This window comes from Pleuronectes platessa, chromosome 1 (genome assembly GCF_947347685.1).
Source record: "Pleuronectes platessa chromosome 1, fPlePla1.1, whole genome shotgun sequence".
Lineage (NCBI taxonomy): Eukaryota > Metazoa > Chordata > Actinopteri > Pleuronectiformes > Pleuronectidae > Pleuronectes > Pleuronectes platessa.
Genome location: NC_070626.1, coordinates 8,546,148 through 8,569,060, shown reverse-complemented (window position 1 = coordinate 8,569,060; position 22,913 = coordinate 8,546,148). Strand labels below are relative to the sequence as shown.

The following is a 22,913-nucleotide window of genomic DNA, read 5'->3' as shown; positions in this document are numbered from 1 at the left end:
GCATCGTATGAAGCTCTCATCAAACCGCTCAGTCCACTCTGTACCTCTGAGGATCGTATGACTGTCTGTTCAACCACAACGTGTTCGCAGGCTTGTTGATACAGCCTCTTTCTTTTATCCTCCTGTTCCCTGCCAATTTTTTTTTTTGGGGGGGGTATAGAGGGGGTAGCTCTCACCACCTCCCACCTCCCACCTCCCAGATGCAGACGGAGTGTTTCACATCAGCCGTGATCACTCCAGCTCAACTTCTGCATCTCATGCAGACTCACATCAGGGCTTGCATTGGACATCAGGCTACCCAGGGTTTGGTGAGTACAACCTCTCTCCTCTTTAACTTGTCAATTTATCTAACATGCTTCATGCCCAGGCACATTCTTTTTGTTTCAAGTTGTGTTTGCAATGCTCGCTTGTGTGTACGTTTGACATAATTCTGCACCTCCTGTTGCTGCCATGTTGCACTGATTCTTTTAAATGATCTGGTCTGTGTTTATATAGCACTTTTCTAGATTTGTTCACCACTCAAAGCACTTTACAGCACAGTTTATTGCCAATTAGGAGTTCAGTATCTTGCCCAAAGACACTTGGGCAGGCAGATGGGGAAGACTTTCACACTGACAAAACAAAAAAAAGATTTATCGTTGAATGTTCACGCATGATGTATCAATGCAGAACAGACATCATATCTTCTGTGAAATGCAGGTATCGTAACTTTCAAGCAGCAGTGTCTTGTTGAAGTCGGTGTTTGAAGAGAGGAGACGCAGCATAACAGAATTTATTACACAGAAGTTTCACAGGTCAAACGGGCACCATGGTTTGCCCGGAGAAATCACACAGGCCGAATAGTGAAAATCTGACTCGCCTCTGCAAGGCAAGTATTTATATAGGGGAGTTGTTTATCACAAACCTAGAGATAAAATGACGTCACACAACAGGGCTGCACTTGCAGATGTCAGCAAGCCTCAGTCCGTGATGCACCGGCCAGTTGCATTCTCGTCTCTCCACCTCAATTCCCACTCATCGTAAGGGAAAAGAAACAGACCATGATTTAGTATCTTATGAGCGATTCAATATGATTTGTACACATTTGCACCCGTTATCTGGGAAATAAGCAATAAAAAGAGGTCGACAGCTTTCAGGTCATTCACAGCTCAGATCATTAAAACAGTCCAAGTCATAAACTATTTGGACAGTTTGTATATGTATGTAGATACAGATCATAAAACCTACTTTTCAACTACGACATAACTTTCAACCATACTTAGTTAATTTTTTAGATTTCCCTCCTTTTGTCATTAATTGACAACTTAAGGGAATGCATCACAGTAAAATACATCAAGTCACATGTATTCAAAATGCATCAACTATAATACTGTAGGAGAAATCAAACTGCTGTTGTTGTGTACACAGTTATGCGCCTTTGTTAATCAGTGCTGTAAAATTTCAGCCAACATCCTTTCTAAAGATGATTAATCTCATGCGTTAACTTTCATTATCAGAGAAAGTGTGAGACAGACAGTGGCTGGCGAGTCGCTGTCTTTGCTGCTGAATTCACTCTGGGCCATTATTAAAGTGTGAGCATCACACTTGCACACGTTATCTGCCACCAGTCAGGTCCACAGATGTTTTTCTCCTTTAAATACCAGTCTTAATTTCATACAATGCATCATCAATATATACTTTAGTTTATTTCACTCTAATAATATCTTTAAAGTTCTCAATATTGTATTAATTATTCACGGTTGTATTAATAACTTGACAGTTCTTACATAATGCAGTTTAACTGTTTGATTTTCATGTGCAGTCTGTGCACCGCACATCTGTCACTCCCAGTGAGGAAAAGCAGACATGTTAATCTTAGTTATATCAGCCCGTAGTGTAGAATAAGGACACTCTTAATAAAAACATATTGGCAGTCACTAATCAATGCAAACAATTTCCTCACGTTATCACCTTAAAATAAAATTCAGACTTATCTCTCCTCCTATCAAAATTATCATTATCTAGTATTTAAAGTTTAAAATGTCAAGTTAAACTCAATTTGTTAACTTAACTAAGTATTGTCGAATTTTAGTGAAAACCAAATGAAACAAAAAGTTCAATCTGTAAAAGATTTTGTTTAGAACTACAGACATATTCAGTCTAGCTGGTATCAAGCAAGCAATTACAATTTATAATACTGTCTGCACAATTTTCCTTTCCCACAAACAGTCAAATAAACAAATTGTCTTTTTGGCTTAAACCCCATTAAAGAATTCCTATTCTTTTCTCTTTTTTTAAACTCATTCACTGTAAATTACAGAGAGGAGACCTTGAAAATCCCTCTTTATGCTTAGAGTACGTATACTCCCCCTTTTCTGAGCAGATGCTTTCTCCCAGGGGAGCCGAGGAGAGGTCCAAGGAAAAACTCCCTGTTCCCCCTCAGTGACGCCCCGTTCAATAGTCAAAGCTCCTCCAACATTTAAACAAATGTTAAAGCTACCTAATCTCTTTAAACCGCTCTCTCTCCTCTGTTTTTAGTCTATTTTGATCTCTGTTGCAAAGTGCATAAATGTAGTTCCCATTATTTGTTAAAAGGAGTTCATAGAACTCTTTCCCCACACTTTAAATTTATTACGCGAGAGAAAAAGAGAGAGAGAATTCTTGAAAATGTGTGAGTCTGTCCATGGACCCACAAGAGAATGTAAATCACATTAAAAAACCCTTTTGCTCCCACAGGAAAGGTGCAGCGGGATATTCATGTAGACACAAAGACACACACACACACACACACACACAGCACTGAGGGCCAGCTCCCCCACACCAACGTACACCAATCCTCACAGCAGTAGAAAACACTACAAACCAGGAATGAAAGGTGTGGTTATATAAATTAAGTCCTCCTAATGAGGCTCATAATTTTTATAACGTCTGCTATAAAGGCAGCTCATGGTGTCACTAAACCACTAGTTCATATGTCCCCTTAATAGGAGCTCATTGTGTTATGACGAGATTCATGTTCATTAATATAATATAAACAACACTGCAGATTCAACTCACACACTGCCAATATCCAGCATAGGCTGCACTGGTTGTAAACTCGGCAGTCTGTCCAGCTGGCTGAAGCCCATCAGTGCTGTGTGGAGCTGAGACCATAGAGCTGATTACAGGCTACACAGGTCCACGTGCAGGTAGAATGATACAGTAGTAGATGCAAAAGTGTGGGTGTGTGTTTGTGTGTGTGGTGTATAGTTTACCTTCTTTCCTTTTTTAGACCAGATTAACTTTATTGAGCCTGTGGAGAAAAGTTTGTTGAAATAGGAAGGGTAAACTTTAGTGTAAGAAGAGACTGATGATGTACATTGTGTGTGGGTCATGCTGGTGATGTATTTCTCCATACCGGCCAGACTAAGCTTTATTTCAGGACTTACCAGATGTAACCAGTTCAAAACAATATTTATTCTTCTGCTAACTAGTCCTATTTCAAGAAAAAAAAAAACACAAGGTGCATTAATACTTATAAATCCTTTAATAATTTCAAATCCTGTGTATGACAACCTGCATGGCTTTTGAACACTAATACGCATTACTTGCAGGGAATGGAGAAGAGAGTGTGTTAAAATCACATCACGAAACAGTGGCGGTCACGTGGCTCTTTTGTTGTAGTTTTTTACTCCATGAAAATATGTGACTTTGGGCCCCCAAGATAAACATTCCCACTCACAAGATTATATCCCTCTGCTGGCACAGAGAAAGTACCAGTGATTACTTTGGCTGGTAGTACATATTAACCTGGCTTACTACATATGTGGATCATTAGAACCATTTATGCAACAGACTGCTGATTGTTTTCCACTTTTTCTCATGACTCACTCTTTTCCCAAGCTGACTCTACAAAAACAATTTTCTAACCTTTAGTCATCCATGAGGAAAATAGCCGCTCTGATCTGTTACATTAAACTCAAGATTTTGTGTAAAACCAAACTCCAGTTACTGTAAACTGTAGGTGAGCTGGACTATAGAACTCACAAAGGCACCGATTCAACGCTCGGCCACACACTGGATATCCAATGCACAGGACCGGCACTGCAGTTTGATCAAGCCCATGAGGCAATTCATAAATACAAAAAATTCCCATAACAGAAATTACTTTTTTATGTGGCAAAAAAAAAGAATGAACAGCTAGTTCTCTACGAGGCTTCCAGCCTTGTCCTTTCTGGCTTGGGGCGTGTTAGCTCACAGTCAGGGTGTAGCTGTTACTTCATCATTGACATGAATCATAAATATTTTTCTTTTGTTCGTTAATTTTTTTTTATATACATTTGATTATATTATTTCTAAAAGTGTACAATAGCCTTGATCAATATGTAAACAGGTTACAAGTTTACAAGCTTACAAGAAAACTAAGTCATTAATATCCCCCATTCCCTTCTTGTCCCATGCATCCAGGTACACAAGAAAAAGAAAAAAAAGGTATTCATCATAACAATAAAAACAAATGTGTTATTTCACATATGCGTAGCCAAATATTTTCATTCATCCCTTAATCTTTTACCCAAATCTTTAGTAAGGGTTGGAAAGATGAATGACCTACTTAAGAAAGAATGTCACATTCACACTCACAGGTTTTTCTTTTAATTGTAAACAGGGAAATTTATATTTCTACTACTTCAAATAATTCCAAAGCTCAACTTCTGTTCTCTGATGAGCAAACGTACAACATTTAGAATTTTTAAATATTTAAAGAAATCTGTGTTTGGTATAGCCATTCTGGAAAGCAGTGAATGATTTTTGTTTCATATTTGTATGAAACAAATCTTTTTTTTGTTTTACAGCCAAGTCTAACCATTAACATATTGATTGATTTTAAATATTTGTTTAGATTAGGATTGTGATGGATAGTAGAGGAGAGTAAATAGAAATACAAGCATTAATACCAACCTTTTCAGTACAATCCTTCCACGCTTACAGTGTATTAATACCAGTGCAATATTGATGTTATTAAAATGTTTTATAAAGATAAGAGAGTCCAAAGGTAAGGGGTTAATCTAGCTGGCTTCCATCTGAACCAACACAGAGTTCTGTCTCTCCAGCTGACTAATAGTAAAACTGGAAATTGGGGCGATCAGGATGGATTCTAGCTTCATGAGGTAAAATAGACTAATTTCATTGGATAAATACTCTTGGATGAAGTCCGTGCTGTTCAGCAGTTTGTGTCCCTAACAAGCAGTTTTCATAAAACTGCATTCTGCCAGAGACAGTGATATGGCAAGTTTTGTAGTGAGTGAGCTAATGGTCAGAATCCCAAGCCTCTGGAGAAAAACTGATGAGCGCCTTATTGTCACTGCTGAGCTGCTAGAAGTTTTAAATTTCTGACGTGCAATGAAACAACAGATGTAAAAAAGATATCCCAAGTAATTGTTGTGTTTGATAAGAGGGTGTTGCAAATCATGCATGCTGTAAGAGGGTGTCATTTAACAATGAATGTTTCTGCATCCTGCCCTCGTGGGAGAGAGCGGTGCGTAGTAGCAGTAATTTAAAAAGTAATTGTAGTTGTTATTTGGTGTGTAACTGTACACGGGGCCTATCTACAGCATTACAACTTCCTACCCGTAGTCTTAAGACGTTTTCATCCTTTAGGCACAGACGGTTGAGAGAATGTTTTGTGTTATCAAGAGATCCATGGATGTCTTCGCCTGTGTGGTCCTGGTCTGCAGAGAGTTTAATCAGATCTTAATCCTGTGGGTTGTGAAGTTAACAACTGAAACCTTATTTTCTTATTTAGCCTTTTACTAGTTGGAGGAAGTCAAAGTGAGGATTTAGTTTGACAAATTAGATCATTAACTTGGTATCATGCTGTCCAATGTCTTTTGATCTGGTTTTGCTTCTATGATGTTAACTTAAAGTTACATGAGGAAGTTTTTGAGGAAAGCTTTACTGGTCAAATCTTTGACTTTCAACTTCTCAATAATTTTGTTTATTTTATAAAGAATATATTCCAGGATTCCTGGGTATAAACCAAGTACAGGCACCACAGATTATTCAAGATAAGATTTATTTTTACGTGTATACTTGAATCAGTTACCTATGTTCTTTGGGAGTTCAGGGTTTTGCCCAGGCGATGCAGTTGAGGTTGATAAACCCCCAGCTTGAATCCAGGTAGCGTTATCTCCCCCTCAGCTCTTTTCTCCTGATCTACAGTCGTCTTGAAGATGTTTCTGCTGTCTCAGTGATAATAACTTAAATGGCCTTTGCTTACTGGTACCTGTGATGTCCAGCATCTTGTAGACCCTGGTAAAGGACTTACCAATAAAGCGTCTGCACATTCAACAACAGTTTCTGGTGCATTTTTCCTCTGGGTCTGCAAACTTGACACTTCTACTCTCATTGGCCGGCTCATTCTGTTCCTCCGAGGTAACGGTGACTTCTAAGAGAAAGATCGGTGTAGAGACTTCCGACATCAGCACCACGCCTGGCTTTAGCTTTGTTGTGGCCGCCTTTGGTGTGAACTCCCCAGATTGTGATGTCCACTATGGCCTTCAAGACTTTTAAGCAACAGAAGCAGAACATGTTGGATGGGTTTGGTAGATAAATAGATTTCATTTTATTGTATTATAAACAGTCCATTTTCAGGTGCAAACATGGTCAATTGCTCAAATAACTGATTATTATTAAAAATAGATGACTTACAGAGAAGAGTTAAAAAATGAAATGAAAAATGCTGTAGGAAGTAAACTATAATTATCATAGTATTGAGCAGACCAATAATAACAAAGGAGAATAAAGCAATAATACCACAATTAGCCTGAGCATTAGAGAAAAGAAAAAAGAAATAACAGAAGTGACTTGAGCTTTTGACTTCATATTCTAGATTCAGCCTTGATCCTTCAAACTAAATCTATCCTGTTTTGTACTAAGACAAAGGAAATAAGCAAAGATAATGTGCAGAATTTACTTGGCGTGAGAGCACAGTCCTCATACTATTTCCTTGTGGAAATATATATATGTTCTTTACAGGACTTAGATTGTATTCTCCAAGCAGCAACTGGTTTGCAAGTAATAAGGCAAGAGAAAACATATGCTGGCTCTGTCTAAGGGAAATGAAATACCCTTGTCAGCAAGCTGGAATCAACACCATGACGTTACCAGAGAACCACAACAGGCGACTGTGTATAAATGTATCCCTTAGTGAGACCACAACTTGATGTTGTAATGCTTACACAAGGTTTTGGAACAGTTGAAACAAAGGTGGGATAAAATGTTCGGTTTTCTTTCCAGAATGCTTTAAAACTTGAGGGTGACTCTTGAAGCACTATCTCGGAAGCCGCTAATACTTACAGTGCATTAACCAAGTGTCCCAAACTGAATTCACATTCTCTGCTTTACACTGTTTTATACTCTCACAAACTACAGTTATAACTGTCAACATTGATTGCTCAATTACTGCACTGTTTTGTCAAGTGCCTCATAGACACATGTGAAAGTACTTTTAGATTTCTTAATATAAACAGGCTACAGGTAAATATTTGCTTCGACAACAATGAAGGCCAGAAGTGGACAGAGAGAAATAGAGGATGAGGAGTTGAAAAACTAAGAGAATGTGGAGAAAAGCATTTCTAGAGGAGGCTGGAAGAGGCTTGTGGAGACATTGAAGAGGCCTGGATACAGTTCTGCAAGTGTTAGATCCACACACGCTGCATCGTGGACAAAGAAAAGATGACAAGACCCAGACAGAAGATGATATCTAGCATAATATTTAGTTTGTTTTCTGTTACTACCACATTTGGCCTCTTGGGCTCTTGAGCCTGTGCCCCAAAGGCCCTTTTGGGCCATAGCTACATTATGATATGACCAGTAGCTTATGGTGGCTAAAGATAATAAACTTAATATGTTGTATGATAACATATGATATATGTTCCTATACATCAATCAGCAAGTCTACATCTACAACAGTCTGTTTGCTAACTTTAGTAACTATATTTTTTCACTAGATTTTCTCTAGTTTGGTGTAAAACTTTGTGATTAATCTGTAGAGTTTAGCAAAAATAGCCAATAGTTCAAAAGATAGGGATGAGAAAATCTATAATGAGAGTATTTTTTATTTTTTTTCACCATCAGACAGAGCCAAGCTCGCTGATCCCCCCCCCCCCCCCCCCCCCCCCCCCCCCGGTTGCTGTGTTTGCTCTTGGCTGAACTGGCAGGACACATTCTTGCTAAATCCAACACACTCAGGGGTTGACCATTTACAGCATTGTTGTAGTCATTAAAAGATTATACCAAAATGGGTATAAATAAATAAATATCAATATCCTATGAAACTTGTTGGGAATGATGCAGTATGGGTCTGGGAGAAACAAATTAAATCTGGTGCAGATCCACATCAGGGGGGTGGATCCAGGATTTTATTTTTTACTCACATTTCTAAATACATTGTTTTTTAACACTTTCACCATTTTCCTAGGGAATAATTTATGGTTCACATTAAGGTAACTGATATGCATGAGTGTGGGAAAATTGGTGCAACCTGATTGAATTTAAGGGGTGTGTTGGATGTTGGTGGAGCTTCTAGTTCGGTTTTTAATCGATTCATTTAGCTAAACTTTATTTAGCTATATTTTCTCTCACTTCATGTATCTGCCATGGTTTTGCTCCCAAACTGTCCACTATCTATTTCCTTTACATAATTCAGTCCACCTGTAGCAGGAATAGGATAAATAACAACTTGCAAATTAAAAGCACTGACCAGTGAGAATTTCCCATGTAATGTATTTACTGATCTGAAATGAGATTGTAGCTGGAATACACAGTAATAATGAAACAAAAATACCAGTTTTGAGCAACACAGCACTTTTGCTTGATTTTAACAAATCCGACAGCCGCTGTGTTGCAAACTAATTGACCTGTACCATGTTTCCATTTCTCCTAGGTGTTATGAAAATGTGTTTTCTGCCATGTTAATAGTTCAACGATTAACTGAGGACGGAAGACACGCACTGTGCTGGACAAACACGAACTGAGACCCCTCACTGTCCGGCTCTCACCTGCTGAATCAGACATGGGGAAAGTTTACTACATCAGTAAAAATGTGGGCCTTGCAATGTTTGTATTAGCGTTCTGTGCATTAGCCACAATTATAGCTTTGTCCATTGCTTATAACAACGAAAGAGTCAAGAATCGTAGCAGACCTGGAGGTGGAGCAACAGACAACACCAGCCTGCCTACACCCCCGACTACACCCTTCACCCCAAAGGAGCCTTGGGACCACTACAGACTTCCAGACACCCTGGTTCCTGTCTCTTACAATGTGACCCTGTGGCCACGACTGGAGCCCAACGCAGACGGCCTGTACATCTTCACTGGACGCTCAGCGGTGATCTTTAAATGTGTGAAGGAAACAGACCTGATCATCATCCATTCCAATAAGCTGAACCTCACTGGGCAACATGCTAGGCTGGGTGGCCTGGGTGATGTCTCTGCGCCCGCTGTACGGAAGACTTGGTTTGTGGTGAAGACAGAGTTTCTGGTTCTTCAGCTGCACAGCCGACTATCTGCAGGAGCGACCTATGTACTTCACACTGAGTTTCAGGGAGAGCTGGCAGACGACCTGGAGGGCTTCTACAGAAGTGAATACATTGAGGCTGGGGTGAAGAGGTAAGCAATGACACAGCAAAGCCGAGTGGTGCACCATTATTCTTATCTTGACAGTGACCACGTTAACATGGAGAACGATATTCAGACATCATTTCGATCATGATGTTTACAGGAGAAAATTCCATTCATATTTCTGTTCACATGTTACAGAGTAGAGTCTTATGAACAAAGATTATGACTCATGTCAATGCGTCCACTAGGCTATTACATCTGACATTATTCAACTAGTTTTAAAACCCCAATCTGTAAAAGTTTTATGTACAATGCTACAGTATAACATTTTCTTTCTAATTTTGGAAAAGCTATGACTTTTCCATCTTGTTTACACTCAGGTCATGTGTAATGAAGTAGTTGTAAACTGCATATTTCAATGACGCAAATACAGTTAAAACTCCAATTGGACATTTTAAGACGTATATGTCCACATAATGGGACTAAGGACAGAATACCTCACGTGTCGTAATTCCTTATTGTTCTGAGAAAATGCTGTTTACATGACAGGGTCTAACTCAGACTATTGGCTTGATCTGGTTGATATCGGAATATCTGTGATTAGCAAACATAGTCAGGGAGACTTTATTTTCACTGCTCCAATGTTCCTCCTAGTGGGTCGATGTTTGATTGAAACCTTTTGCAGAGTTGTTGCTACCTCGCAGATGCAAGCAACGTATGCCAGGAAATCCTTCCCTTGCTTTGACGAGCCAGCCATGAAAGCTGTCTTCAACGTCACGATCATTCACGACCGAAGCAGGGTGGCTCTGTCCAACGGCATGGCAATTGGTTCGTTAAAGAAATGAAAACAATTTTTTTGTCTTTTTCTTACATCTTAATTCTCTGTTGTGAGCTCAAAAGAAATGTGTAAAATCACATAATAACAGAAAAACATGCAAAAAATGATGTATTTTAAGTAAATGCAATGTAAGACCACAAATGGGAACAGCTAGAGTAGTAATTTCCTGAATAAACATGTGTTAGTTAATGTCAGAGACAGGGTAGATGTAAATAATTAATAACATGGACAACAGATACTGTTAATACTAACAGAGTGTCAAGGTCTGACTCGTCCTCTTTCTATACAGATGCTGCAGACTCTGTCATCGATGGCATTCCTGTCAGAGTAACTACATTTGAGCCCACAGAGAGAATGTCCACATATCTGCTGGCATTTATCGTCAGTGACTTTGTCAGCATTCAGTCAAACCTAAACAACAATCTTCTGGTAAGAAATGTTGTATTGGTATATCAGAGGTGTTCATGGCTACATTTTCATTGAGTTGTATATACAATGGGAAGTTTTATTCCTAGAACACCAGAAGTACAAAAAAACAATCTCATGAACGGAGGAAAAGGTTCAACGGTCACATCCTCCATCTTACTGTATGTCTGAGTAAATAAACAGCCTTTAAAGAGGAGATTTCCTCTTATTTTGATCCGTTGTTGTGTCTTTAAAAATCTTTGCAGATCCGAATCTGGGCTCGGAAATCAGCCATAGATGACGGGCAGGGAGACTACGCTCTCAATGTAACAGGGCCAATCCTTCAGTTCTATGAGCACTACTACAACGCTACATATCCGCTCTCCAAGTCAGGCAGGTCAACTCAGCACCAACATGCTGCAGCAACCCATATTAGCATGCAAACATGTGTTAATAAGCACTGAACATCGAGCATGTCTATGTCATACACAAAAATCTATGTGATATGTGTTACACGGTACATTAGGTGGAAAGTTATACTCCTCTGGCCCTGAGAAAGGAATGATGTACTTAGATCATTTCCATATTTCACAAGACAAGACAAGAGAACAAGACTTTGCTTTGGACTACAACATTTTGAAATCCATCTGAGTTGTTGAGATATTTCAGTCTGGACCAAAGTGATGGGCAGTCAGTTTGACCAACCAACCAAACAACCAACCAACCAATAACAGACCAACCAACCAATCAACATGGCCTAAAGCAAAAACAAAGTCAACACAACAGAAATGTCACATACATTTTCCGTACTCACATTTAGTTTTTTTCATCAACGCTGTCGAAGACGTCTTGTTGAATGTTTGACCAACGAGCAAGTGAAAAGTTGTTGAATCAAACACAGATTGTTGGATCAGATGTAGGACATGGATCACAGCTTGGTGAACTTTTGTAGTTTAGGTCCATCTCTAGCATACAATTCATCTTTAACTTTCTGATGTCCTCGTTCTTTCTAGATCAGATAGCTCTGCCCGACTTCAATGCTGGAGCCATGGAGAACTGGGGTTTGATCACGTACAGGGAGACGGCTTTGCTCTATAACCCCATCGTATCCTCCACTGGAAACAAAGAGAGAATTTTAACTGTCATCGCACATGAACTTGCACACATGGTAGGCCATCACATCACCGCCAAATGGTTGTCTTCACAGTTTTCATAAGCATGAGAAAAGAACACAGTAAGTTGAGATATACATTAATCAGCACCCTTCTCATTCCGCTCTTTCACCATTCTAATGAATAACAGAGAAATGGTAAAAAAAATACATCTTAAGCCAAAGTTCCCCACCTGCCTTTGCCAAAGAAAAGAGGACAGATCACCACCTGGGGCCTTCTCGTAGCTGTATTAAAAACCTGCCATCATAAGGGATGTGAAAAATAAACCACTCTAGGTTTTATATTTCTTGGGATGAAACTTTGGCGCCGATGTTTGCCAAAAGCTTTACTTCATTGTCATAAACCAAGGTCAATTGCGGGGTAACTGGTTAGTTTGGCATTATGTATTTTCTTTATCTCTTTATCTCTGTAAAGTGTTTTCTTTTTGTTTGTTTGTTAGTGGTTTGGCAACCTGGTGACACTGCGATGGTGGAATGACCTGTGGTTGAACGAGGGCTTTGCATCGTACGTAGAATACTTGGGTGCCAACCATGCTGAGCCCACCTGGAACATGGTGAGACAGGGAGCCTTGTGACCACTTCACAGATCAACAAACTCACCGATATATTTAGGTTAAAGCACCTGCACTAACTCACCTCTCTGCCTGACTGCAGAAAGACCAGATCATTCTATCTGACGTGCACAAGGTTTTCCAAGTGGACGCCCTCGCCTCCTCTCACCCGCTGTCCCGCCGAGAAGAGGAGGTCAATGACCCTTCACAGATCAGCGAGATGTTTAACACCATCTCCTACAGCAAGGTCTGCTCCTCCGATGGGAATTTATACAGAACTCAGAAAGGATACAGAAAGGATTTTTACTCTCCAGATTTTTCTCAAAAGGGACATCTGTGTTTGAAACTCTCAAAATGTCCTCGCGTTTAAGTCACCTAAACCAACTGTTTTAATAGTTGCTTTGGGTTGAACTTCACTGTTATGAGAAAGTCAACTCAAACAAATTCTTGTGGTTTCTGTGTTTGTTGTTTTCAGGGAGCGGCCGTGCTGAGGATGCTGTCAGAGTTTCTCACAGAGCCCGTGTTTGCCAGAGGACTCAGTGTGAGAATTCACCCTGTTACACAACCTCAAAACCTAATTATAACTGCCACTCTCTGTCTGTGGTGGTGAGAGAGTTTCATCTGGAAAATCGAATCAAATTCTTTCTCATTTCCCCTGTGAATAACTGACTGGCTGTTTGTTTTATCTCCCCCCAGTCTTACCTGAACACATTTGCCTTCAGCAACACAGTGTATACAGACCTGTGGGACCATCTCCAAGAGGTCGGCTCTGCTAATAAAAAGACGTGTTATGCTTCATTTTACTTGGAAATTTGTGTTTCTTCTGAATCCTTATTGCCCTCTGTTTGTTCTCAGGCAGTTGAAAACACACCAGGTTTTCATATTCCAGCCACTGTCCATGACATCATGAACCGCTGGACCCTCCAGATGGGCTTTCCAGTGGTCACTATTGACACCCGGACAGGAAGTATCACTCAGAAACACTTCCTGGTGGATCCAGAATCTGTTGTGGAGAGGCCCTCTCAGTTCAAGTAGGAATCAATTTCACCTTATTCTGTAGGTTTCACGTCGACAATAGATGATGAGATGATCCTTAAATACATTATCCTCCATTTGTATACATTTCTACTTCAATCACTCCAGTCTTAAACACAAATTAAATTGCTGTGTCTTGGAATAATAATGTCATAAATAAACAAGTGTTCATAAGAGTTTGCAGCTATGCTAGCAGCTTGGTGAGGCTTTACTTAGGCGAGGTGGTGCTTTGAGCTAATTGATAATGTGTGCATGCTAACATTCATGTAATGGCAATGCTACAATATTGTTGTTTAGTGTGATATTTCCCTTGATCATTATCTTAATTTTGGCATGTTAGTATGTCAATGTGAGATAAACCCCAAAGTCTTCAGGGATTCAAACTCTGGGAACAATGAATGTCTGTATGACATTTTGCAGCAATCCATGAAATATGTGAAGGAATATAGGGAAAGGTTCACAGACAGAACAATAAAAAAAACAACATTGATATCCCTAGAGCATATGCCGCTAACACAGCTAAAATAAATACATTATTTTTCACTTTTCATACTGTCTTACTGTCTTTACCTATGCTTCTGTCCAGTTATACATGGTTTGTCCCCATTAAATGGAAGAAGACAGGAGTGGAGCAGCAGCAGTACTGGCTTCTTCAGAAGACAGGTACATGTACCTCTTCTACATTGGTCTGGCAGTGTGTAACATTCTACACGGAGGGGGATTTGATAAGGGCAACATGAGCAGCACAGGGCAGATGCACCAAAAAAGACAAAATAATCATGAAATTGCCCGGTAGTGGTTTCACATCCATCATGGGCACGTCACGTGAATTAAACAATGTAACAATGGATCAATTCATCTTGTTGAAATGGGGAATGTGAGGATAGGTTGACCTCACATCTTGCCACTGAAAGCTTGAAGGGAGAAAGATTATAGATTCTAGCACACCTTGTTATGTGCAGTATCCTACTGATGCAATAAGTACAACCAGTCACGCTATGAAAGACTAACAATTGTACCACAATTAATTAAAAAAACTTTGAATATGCAGTTGCAGTAGAGATACATTGTTGCATTTCTTCTGGGCTGAGTGTGAAGTATTTAAGATAAACAGTTAACCAGTCAGCACACCACCAAGGGGGAACTGGTGGAGGCTAAAAGTGGCTTCACCCACCAGTGTTTCTACCTGATTGGTGGTCTCAATCACTGGTCAATGTGTTAACTGAACATTTTGAGTCTTCAGCCTCTTTTCTGTTTCTGTTTTGGACCAGACACCAACAGACTGATGAAGGTGTCAGGAAATGACTGGGTGCTGGCAAACACCAACGTATCTGGATACTTCAGGGTGAACTATGATCTTGACAACTGGGATCGTCTTCTGTCTTCTCTCAGCACCAACCACCAGGTGACGCCAGTTCCATTTGAATATGTTTGCTACATTGCAGTAACATATTTGCTTGAGCCCTATGTCTATTCTCAGGTCTCTTTGAATTCCTTCTTAATATTACATTTTTTCTTAAATGTGTATCCGACCAATGAATCAGTATTTTTGAAACTGCAGACACTATGGCTGATGAGTGAAGAATAAAACATCGTTTTCAAGCGGCAGAATTACTGAATGGTTATTTGTGTGTATCATTTCTTTTAGGCTTTATCAGTCATCAACAGAGCACAGATCATAGATGATGCCTTCAACCTAGCAAGGTAAAGAAAAGTATTTTGCAGAGTTGAATATTCTAGGCATTGTGAGTCAGCAAATTATCTCAATAATGGAACTCCTTTGTGCAGAGCTAAAATAGTAAGTACAACATTAGCCCTGACAACCACCAAATACCTGCACAAGGAGAGAGACTACATCCCCTGGGAGTCAGCTCTAGCCAACCTCAACTACTACATCCTCATGTTTGATCGCACTGAGGTCTACGGAGCTTTACAGGTTTGTACTGCTTTGCCAGGAACAGTAAAACAAATAGCAAGTGTAAAACTAATGTTGATGTATTTCAAGGCGTACCTCAAGAAGCAGATACAGCCACTCTATGAGCACTTCAAGACAACAACAGCTAACTGGACCAAAATACCAACAGGCCACACTGACCAGTAAGATTTCTTAAAGCAAACAAAAAGCAAATGACTGAACATATTGTGATATAATGTAACTTATTGTGTATCATTTTTCAATTGCAGTTTTCCCAGTTTTCTAAATCGTCTTCCTCTTCAGGTACAATCAGATCAATGCCATCTGGGTGGCCTGCAGTGTGGGTGTCGGGGAGTGTAGAGAGTTGATCAAAAGATGGTACAGAGAGTGGATGGCCAATCCAAGTCACAACCCGTGAGTACAGAGCAGTGTAGGTCAGTTCTTACATCTTTTCACATTTCATTAACACACAAATCATGACTACCTGTTTGTGTAGTTGGTGTTAGTGTTAACAGTGGAACAGCTGAGCAAACGTTAACTACAGGCAGCTAGCAATATACCACCAACTCCACAACTTTTACCTCATCTCTTCCTCCATGTTTACCAGGATCCATCCCAACTTGAAAAACACAGTTTACTGCAGTGCTATAGCTTATGGTGGCGTGGAAGAGTGGGACTTTGCCTGGACCATGTTCAAGAACTCTACACTGGCCTCTGAGGCTTCCAGGCTGAGGTCAGCCATGAGCTGCGCCAAGGCACCTTGGCTTTTGAACAGGTATAGGCTACATTCAATTGTGGCTATAGTTTATTGTGTTTTCGGATGACACACTTGTCTTAATGTGTACCTTTCAATTGAAAAACAATGAACAGTTACGTTTTGTGTTAAACTATTCCTTGGAACCATAGTTGCGGTCATACTTTTCAAAAAGGTGAATCACTGATAAAAATTCAGTAAAAGAAAACAGCTGTGTCCAAGTTCTGGGCTGCATCCTTCGCAGGACTCCGTCTACAAAGGTCACAAAAGCCAAACCGGATCTGGCCCACAGAGCTCACATTACTGAGGAGCTTATGGATTTGATCAAGGATCTGTTTTGTAGCCAGTTAGTTCAACATTGCATTTTTTATATGAGAATCTACGACTGTAGACTAAGGCAAATTTTTGCCTGTCCACGACCGCTCACATCTGTCTGTTTACTTTCATGCCATTATGCATTCATCAGAACAAGGGCTTGGCAATACAAAATATGAATTATTAGTGCAATTAAAATTGCAAAATTGTCGTTATATAGTTATAATGCTGATGCATTGAGCACAGTGAGAAGATATAGCAAATAATTAATATTCCTAAGATTTATAAAATCTTTTGCTTTTTGTCATTTGCTTGTCATTCTTTGTCCATGAAGAAAAGTTTAAAACCTCAACCTTCACTCAGGGGCAAAAATCTGTCTTCACTGAAAACTAAGAGAAAACAAATATTTCAGGGTGAAAAAGCGGTGTCGTCAGACAACACAGATGAATGTGTCAAGAGAGTTTGTGGTGATAAGAGCCAACACCAGTGTCTGCGTGTTGTCAAGAAAATCACATCGGAGTTAATATGTTGCTTCCTGCCTCTGTCTGAATAATGCAGAGGATTTATTGTTGTTGCAGACTGTACATATTCAATTCTTCAGACGTTACCCGCAGGTCATGTCCGAAAACAGATTATTTTAAGATTGACGTGTCATCCTTTTTACAAATGTGTAAAATATTGAATGATGAATCTTTCTTCTGATATTAATATTAATATATATATTTTTTTTTACAATGTTTGGTTGAGCAAGGTATCTGGAATACACCCTGGACCCGACTAAGATCCGCAAGCAGGACGCCACCTCCACCATTCAGTACATCTCAAACAATGTTGTAGGAATGCCTCTGGCCTGGAACTTCATCAGAGCTAATTGGAGCTACATTTACAAGCAGTAAGTGCCCGCTCCTCAGACGAGGGTTTTCTTGAAAAGAATACAGAGTGAATGAAAATGTTCACCAAGGTGAAGAACATGATTTCCTGTTGCTGATCGCCATCATTACTTCATCTTTTGTAGTGAATAGCGTCCTTCTCTGTGTTGTAGGTATGGAACAGGATCATTTTCCTTCTCTAATCTTATCGATGGAATCACAAGGAGATTTTCCACAGAATTCGAGCTACAGGAGGTTTGCAGCCCACACACTTCACTAGAGATATTTAGTCTTAAAGAAAGACAGCAAATGCATAAATCCTGTAACGTGTTTTCTTTTTGTCTCTCTCTCTGCAGCTGAAGAAATTTAAAGAGGACAACCTCCATGTTGGTTTTGGCTCAGCCACCTTGGCCCTGGAGCAGGCCATTGAAAAGACCACAGCCAACATCAGATGGGTGGCAGAGAACAAAGCCCACGTGCTGCAGTGGTTTACTGACGAGTCCAAGTGACAAGACTTGATAAGTCCAAACTACATTCAGTCTGGTTGAACTTACTGTCAGGGATATGTAATACTAATTGTAATAATCATCAGGAACAACAAAGGACCAGTCTCTTTTCTCTTGTGACGTTCAAATTTAAGACATCTGGTTCGACACTACAACAGTGTACAAAAGATTCAGTGTAAAGTAACCGGCAAAAGATGACTTGACTACATGATTCAATGTATGTTTCATAGTGGTGAATGAATAAATGTAAATGCCATCTCTGGTTGTCCTTTGACTCTATTAACAGTTATTTCTACTTTCCGAAATGCTTTAATCTCATTATTTTCTTCATACTTCACTTTATAAGTTCTTGCTTACTACAGTGTATTGAATCCATTAAACCACAACATGAGCCATGAATCTGTGTGAGGAACATCAGAGCAGCTTCAGTGATAACTGGGACTGATCCCACATCAGACTATGATGAGTAACAGTAATCATGAAGGAATGATAACTGCCTGACCATGCAAACTTTTTGCTTCATCTCAGAGTGACTGTGTGTTGGTTTTTACCTCAAAGTTTAATTTTTCCTCTGGTAAATAAGCATTTCATGAGGCTCCCTCCATGTTAAGTCAGCAAACTGGGTATCTTTACATTGAGAATCGTTTTGCACTTGATATTGTAAAAAGTGAACTTACTGAATAAAAAATACCCAGATTTCTATTAGGCTTGTTTGTTTGTCCTTCGTCCTCAAACTTGAATTTTTCTACTATATACTACTTGACGATATATACATGATAAGCTAAAAGCAGTGGAGAATGTTTTCATACAGTTTACTTAAGAAAAGTACAAATAAATTAAAAAAAAACCTACTGAAGTAAATTGAAAATACCTTCTCTGATTAGATCCGACATCTAGATCTTGATAGTATTTACTTTAGAAAAAACTGTACTTAACTACTGTAATGAAGTAAATATCTATCATCATGATCCCACTACTGCCAAAAAGGGAATTTAGCTCCCACCTATTATTGATATACTATCACAAGGTTCAGTCTATCAGTTATATTTTACCTAAAAATTTTTGATTGATTGAATATTTTATTTAGACCTCGGAAAACACATTGAGGGATAAGACCCTCATTTTCAATGGTGCCGAGGGTACAATAAAGAGTTGATACATAGAAGACCACCAAATATTTCTAAAGAGTTGATGTTACCTCAGAGTACAGTGTGAGTGTGGTCTTCTCAACTGAGCAACAGAGGTTACTGTGTCATAGGACACAACATTATATCATGGGTCATATCATAAGAGGGAGCATTTCAATAGAGGCTCAGCTCTCCCTGTTGAATGGGGTCCTCACTCCGCATCTATATACCTATAGGCCTTTAGACCAAATGTAGCTGGACAAAAATGATATAAAATGTATATATTATTGTATCACCTGTCTTTGGCTAGAGAAGGAGCCAAAACATTTCACTTTTTACTTTACTTTTTATATCTTTTATATCTTTTTATTTTATATATTGTTTTTCTTATGTGTGTTGTATTTATTGTGTTTTTATTTTCATTGTATGCAACAATAACCAGAGGAAATTCCAGGTAGGCGTAAACCTACTTGGCAATAAATAACTTCTGATTCTGATTCTGATTCTGATTCTGAAAAGAGAGATGAAACAGTTGGTTTAGAAGGACCTGATGTCTCCATGTTCTTCTCCAGACACTAATAGGAGACACTGGTCTTTCTGTGATGAGACCAGAAGGTCACAGTCTGTGTTTAACACTCAGAGGTGGAGGTGGTTTTTGAACAGGGAAACAGTTAAAGTCCTACATTGACCAGTTTCTTACTTTAGCTCATATATCTGCAGGAGTTCTCTCTTATGGAAGATTGCATCACATCTTCCACTTCAGGAAATGAGGAGCAGAGTTAAGCACAGAGGAGAAAAACAGTTGGAAACTCTTGTTGTGACAATGACACTTCAAGGTGATATAATGAGTTGATTCAAGGTTTTGCTGAATTTGAATTTTAAATGGGCACTCCACTGATTTCACATGTCATAGTCAAATTGGATGTCGTCTGTGGCTTTTCCTGTGTCACATCCGAGACAGTTACTCCAGTGACACTATCTGGGGTTTCCTGCTTAAATAGTGGGCATGGAGAAGATCATCAGAGATATTCTAATGACAGAAACTGTCAAGTTTGAAAGTGAAGTTTCCAATGTTTTGGGGAGTTTTTCAGTTTGTGGACATTTTTACATCATCGGATAATCCCTTCTTAATGTAGGAGTTTCAATCACTTTAACATCACAGCAGGCAATTGAACAGCTAAGGAATAACACATTTTCAACAAAGAAGTAGATCATATTTGAATCCACTTCATGGAAATCCTTTCTGCCTCATGTGCAACGCTTTATCTTACATTTCAAGACCTCAAATGTCCAACACAGTTTCACTTCCCCTTACTTTTATTAACCAGAAAACCAGATAACTGACTCAGGCCTATCGTTTCTTGAGAAAAAGAGTCAGCATTTCAGTCAGCTTTTCTGGGGTTTAACACAAATGCCGTTAAGTGCTGTCGTAACACAAATTTTGTTGTGAAATGTTGATATTCAGACCTATGACATTGAAGAGGTATGCTTCTACTGCAGGATAAGTGATAATACAGAGAGAGAGAGAGAGCAGAGGGGGAACGGGGATTTTATTGGCCTGGTGAGCTCATGGATTCTAAGGCAGGCAGTGACCAGTAATAGAATTTGGGTCCAAGGGCAGGTTCCACACCTAGTTGGTAAGATGTGAAGGACTCTGGGAGACTGAGTTCAGGAAGCTGTCCTTTGTCTTCAGGTCTTGGATACACTTGTAGGCCAAACTGTTGTTCACCAAAAGTAGGTCCCAACAACAGGCTTGGGAAAGTTAAAACACCAAAACATATACAATACATTTTCTACAAACTGACAACCAGAAGACATTAAGAGGGATTACATTTGTGTATGACTGAGGGTGGAGGGGGGTTGTGTAAGCATTGCTCAACTTGATGTGGGTCTCTGCTATTGTCCGAGTATGGCCACAACTCAAATGCAGCCGACAGATGCCAGGAAAGCCTTCCCTTGTCTGATGAGCCGGCTAGGAAAGCTGGCTTCCACAGGACTCTCATTCCCCCCCAGGAGACCACGGCACTGTGGCCAGTTCCTATTGTTTTTATACCATGTTTCCCACTTCCCATAACACAATGTTAACTTTGCAACTACAAACTGAAAATTGTTGTGGGTTCCCCACACAGACCCTGTAGACATTGTTGTCAATTGCCAGAATTTAATCCAGACCAGATTCAAACCCGCAGAAAAAATGTCAACCAATTTGCCTGCTTTTGTTGTGAGTTATCATTATTATTATTATCAGTAGGTTGTTTCACAGATATTTTTTTCTTCCGTATCACGTTACTACAGATGCCACGAAATCCTATACACTGAACCTTTAAAGTGAACAATCATTTCTAATTTTAGAATCCCGATGTACCCCAACACCTCTTCGAACACTGGCTTATTCTGCTCCTGCTATCTGCTAGCACACAGATCATGCCACAGCTTTTATATGGGCCAATAATGTCATTTAAATTAGAATCTAATATCAAAGCCCATTATATAAAACTGAACTTTACTTACAGGACCAAAGAACTTGTATTATCCAGGTTATTCTGAAATAATCTATGGTATGACAGGATCCAATTTAACAGTTTTGACCATATTGCTTTATTATTGATTGCAGACAAGTCAATTTCTATCCATTTCTTTATTCACGATTATTTTTTCTTTAATCATGGTTTTATATAGCCCTGCTGCTGTCACCACAACCTCCCAGTAGTACTTCTATAATTCAGCAACTGTTAATATCTCAGTCAGTTCATACAAACAGAGTAGAAATGTAGATGTCGGTGTGTTAATTATCAGGGGTTTGAGCTCTGTCCTGTTAGTTGTTTTGGTGTGTTGGGTCTATGCTGCCCTCTGCTGGACTCAAAGCTCATCTCAGGTCTCTGGTCCATCACCAGTATTTCTGTCACGTTTATGAAGGATCTGGGCTCTCAGGAAGGTCATAAAGGAGGGAAGGGGCGACTGTGCCCTCGAGAACACTGGGCGCACATTGGTATTCTTTGAGGAGTACTATAACATCCCCTAGACAGCCTCTGGACAAATCAGGTGGGGTAATAGTCCTGACTGAGGTCATTGTTGTAGTGTCTGTGGAGAGTGTGGCATCCTCCCATCCGCTTTCATCCAAAGAGAAGGACATCATGATGCCAGAGCAGATCCCCGAACTCTTTGACTCCATCACATACAGCAAGGTGCAGTTTAATTGAGGGTAACACATCAACAACTTCCACGGACGTAATGATATGGAAGACAAGTTCATATAAAAAGGCAATAGAATAAAAAAAACCATCTTCTTAAGGCCCAATCGCATTTCACCCCTTAGCCCTTCCCCTTCGTTTTCCCGTGTTCACGTGAATGGGTAGGTTGTCCCAATACCTGTTGGGACTGAGGCGTAGGAACTGCGATTTTTGTGACCCTCACTTCAAACCTAGGAGTACCCACAATGCCTCGCGAATCACCGGCAAGCTGGGGGAGGTACCCACAAATGTAGTATTTGCTCCATTAATAAGGTTGTATATGATATCTTAGTTTGAGATCATTTCAATGTATTATGGTATTTCCAACAACCTTAAAACAAAAGGTTGCGAGGCGCTAGCTTTAGCATGCTAGCGGTCTTCTTTTTTTTGCACGATAATCCCGTATTATCACACAATTTCATATCGCACCCGACCTCTTGGAAGACTCATGATGCACTTGATTGAACCAGCGTATAGCAGCAAGGAACTGGACCTAACTGCTCCGCTAATAACGAAGCATGTTGTCTACAGACCACTGCTAGCAGCCTGAAGCTGTGAGCTGAAAGAGCAGCCAAGCTTTTCAGTTTCAAATGTCATTGATTCACCTGCATTTGCAAA

At 39.7% G+C, this 22,913-nt stretch overlaps 1 protein-coding gene across 2 annotated transcripts; it reads left to right on the top strand.

The window, feature by feature from the left end:
- The first annotated feature begins 31 nt into the window (after positions 1 to 31).
- LOC128444929 (aminopeptidase N) lies at positions 32 to 18,640 on the top strand. Of its 2 annotated transcripts, XM_053427639.1 has the most exons (21): positions 37 to 308; positions 8,903 to 9,627; positions 10,265 to 10,407; positions 10,707 to 10,846; positions 11,089 to 11,215; positions 11,836 to 11,990; positions 12,434 to 12,547; positions 12,648 to 12,791; positions 13,020 to 13,085; positions 13,241 to 13,306; positions 13,400 to 13,575; positions 14,166 to 14,242; positions 14,851 to 14,984; positions 15,228 to 15,283; positions 15,368 to 15,515; positions 15,585 to 15,676; positions 15,798 to 15,908; positions 16,102 to 16,269; positions 17,315 to 17,455; positions 17,606 to 17,687; positions 17,789 to 18,640. In XM_053427639.1, exons 2-21 carry the CDS (start codon positions 9,032 to 9,034, stop codon positions 17,939 to 17,941), a joined length of 2,889 nt encoding a protein of 962 aa, XP_053283614.1. In that variant the 5' UTR covers positions 37 to 308; positions 8,903 to 9,031; the 3' UTR covers positions 17,942 to 18,640. The 2 variants fall into 2 exon arrangements, with proteins under 2 accessions (XP_053283623.1, XP_053283614.1); XM_053427648.1 differs by lacking the exons at positions 17,315 to 17,455; positions 17,606 to 17,687; positions 17,789 to 18,640 and having other exon boundaries at positions 32 to 308; positions 15,798 to 15,924; positions 16,102 to 16,233.
- The last annotated feature ends 4,273 nt before the right edge of the window (positions 18,641 to 22,913 follow it).

Excerpts from the sequence above, each read along its gene's own strand:
- LOC128444929 (XM_053427639.1), top strand. The coding sequence starts at position 9,032 with ATGGGGAAAGTTTACTACATCAGTAAAAATGTGGGCCTTGCAATGTTT. Across the intron at positions 13,307-13,399 it reads TGTGGGACCATCTCCAAGAG|GCAGTTGAAAACACACCAGG; the intron begins GTCGGCTCTGCT and ends GTTTGTTCTCAG. Across the intron at positions 15,516-15,584 it reads AGGTCTACGGAGCTTTACAG|GCGTACCTCAAGAAGCAGAT; the intron begins GTTTGTACTGCT and ends ATGTATTTCAAG.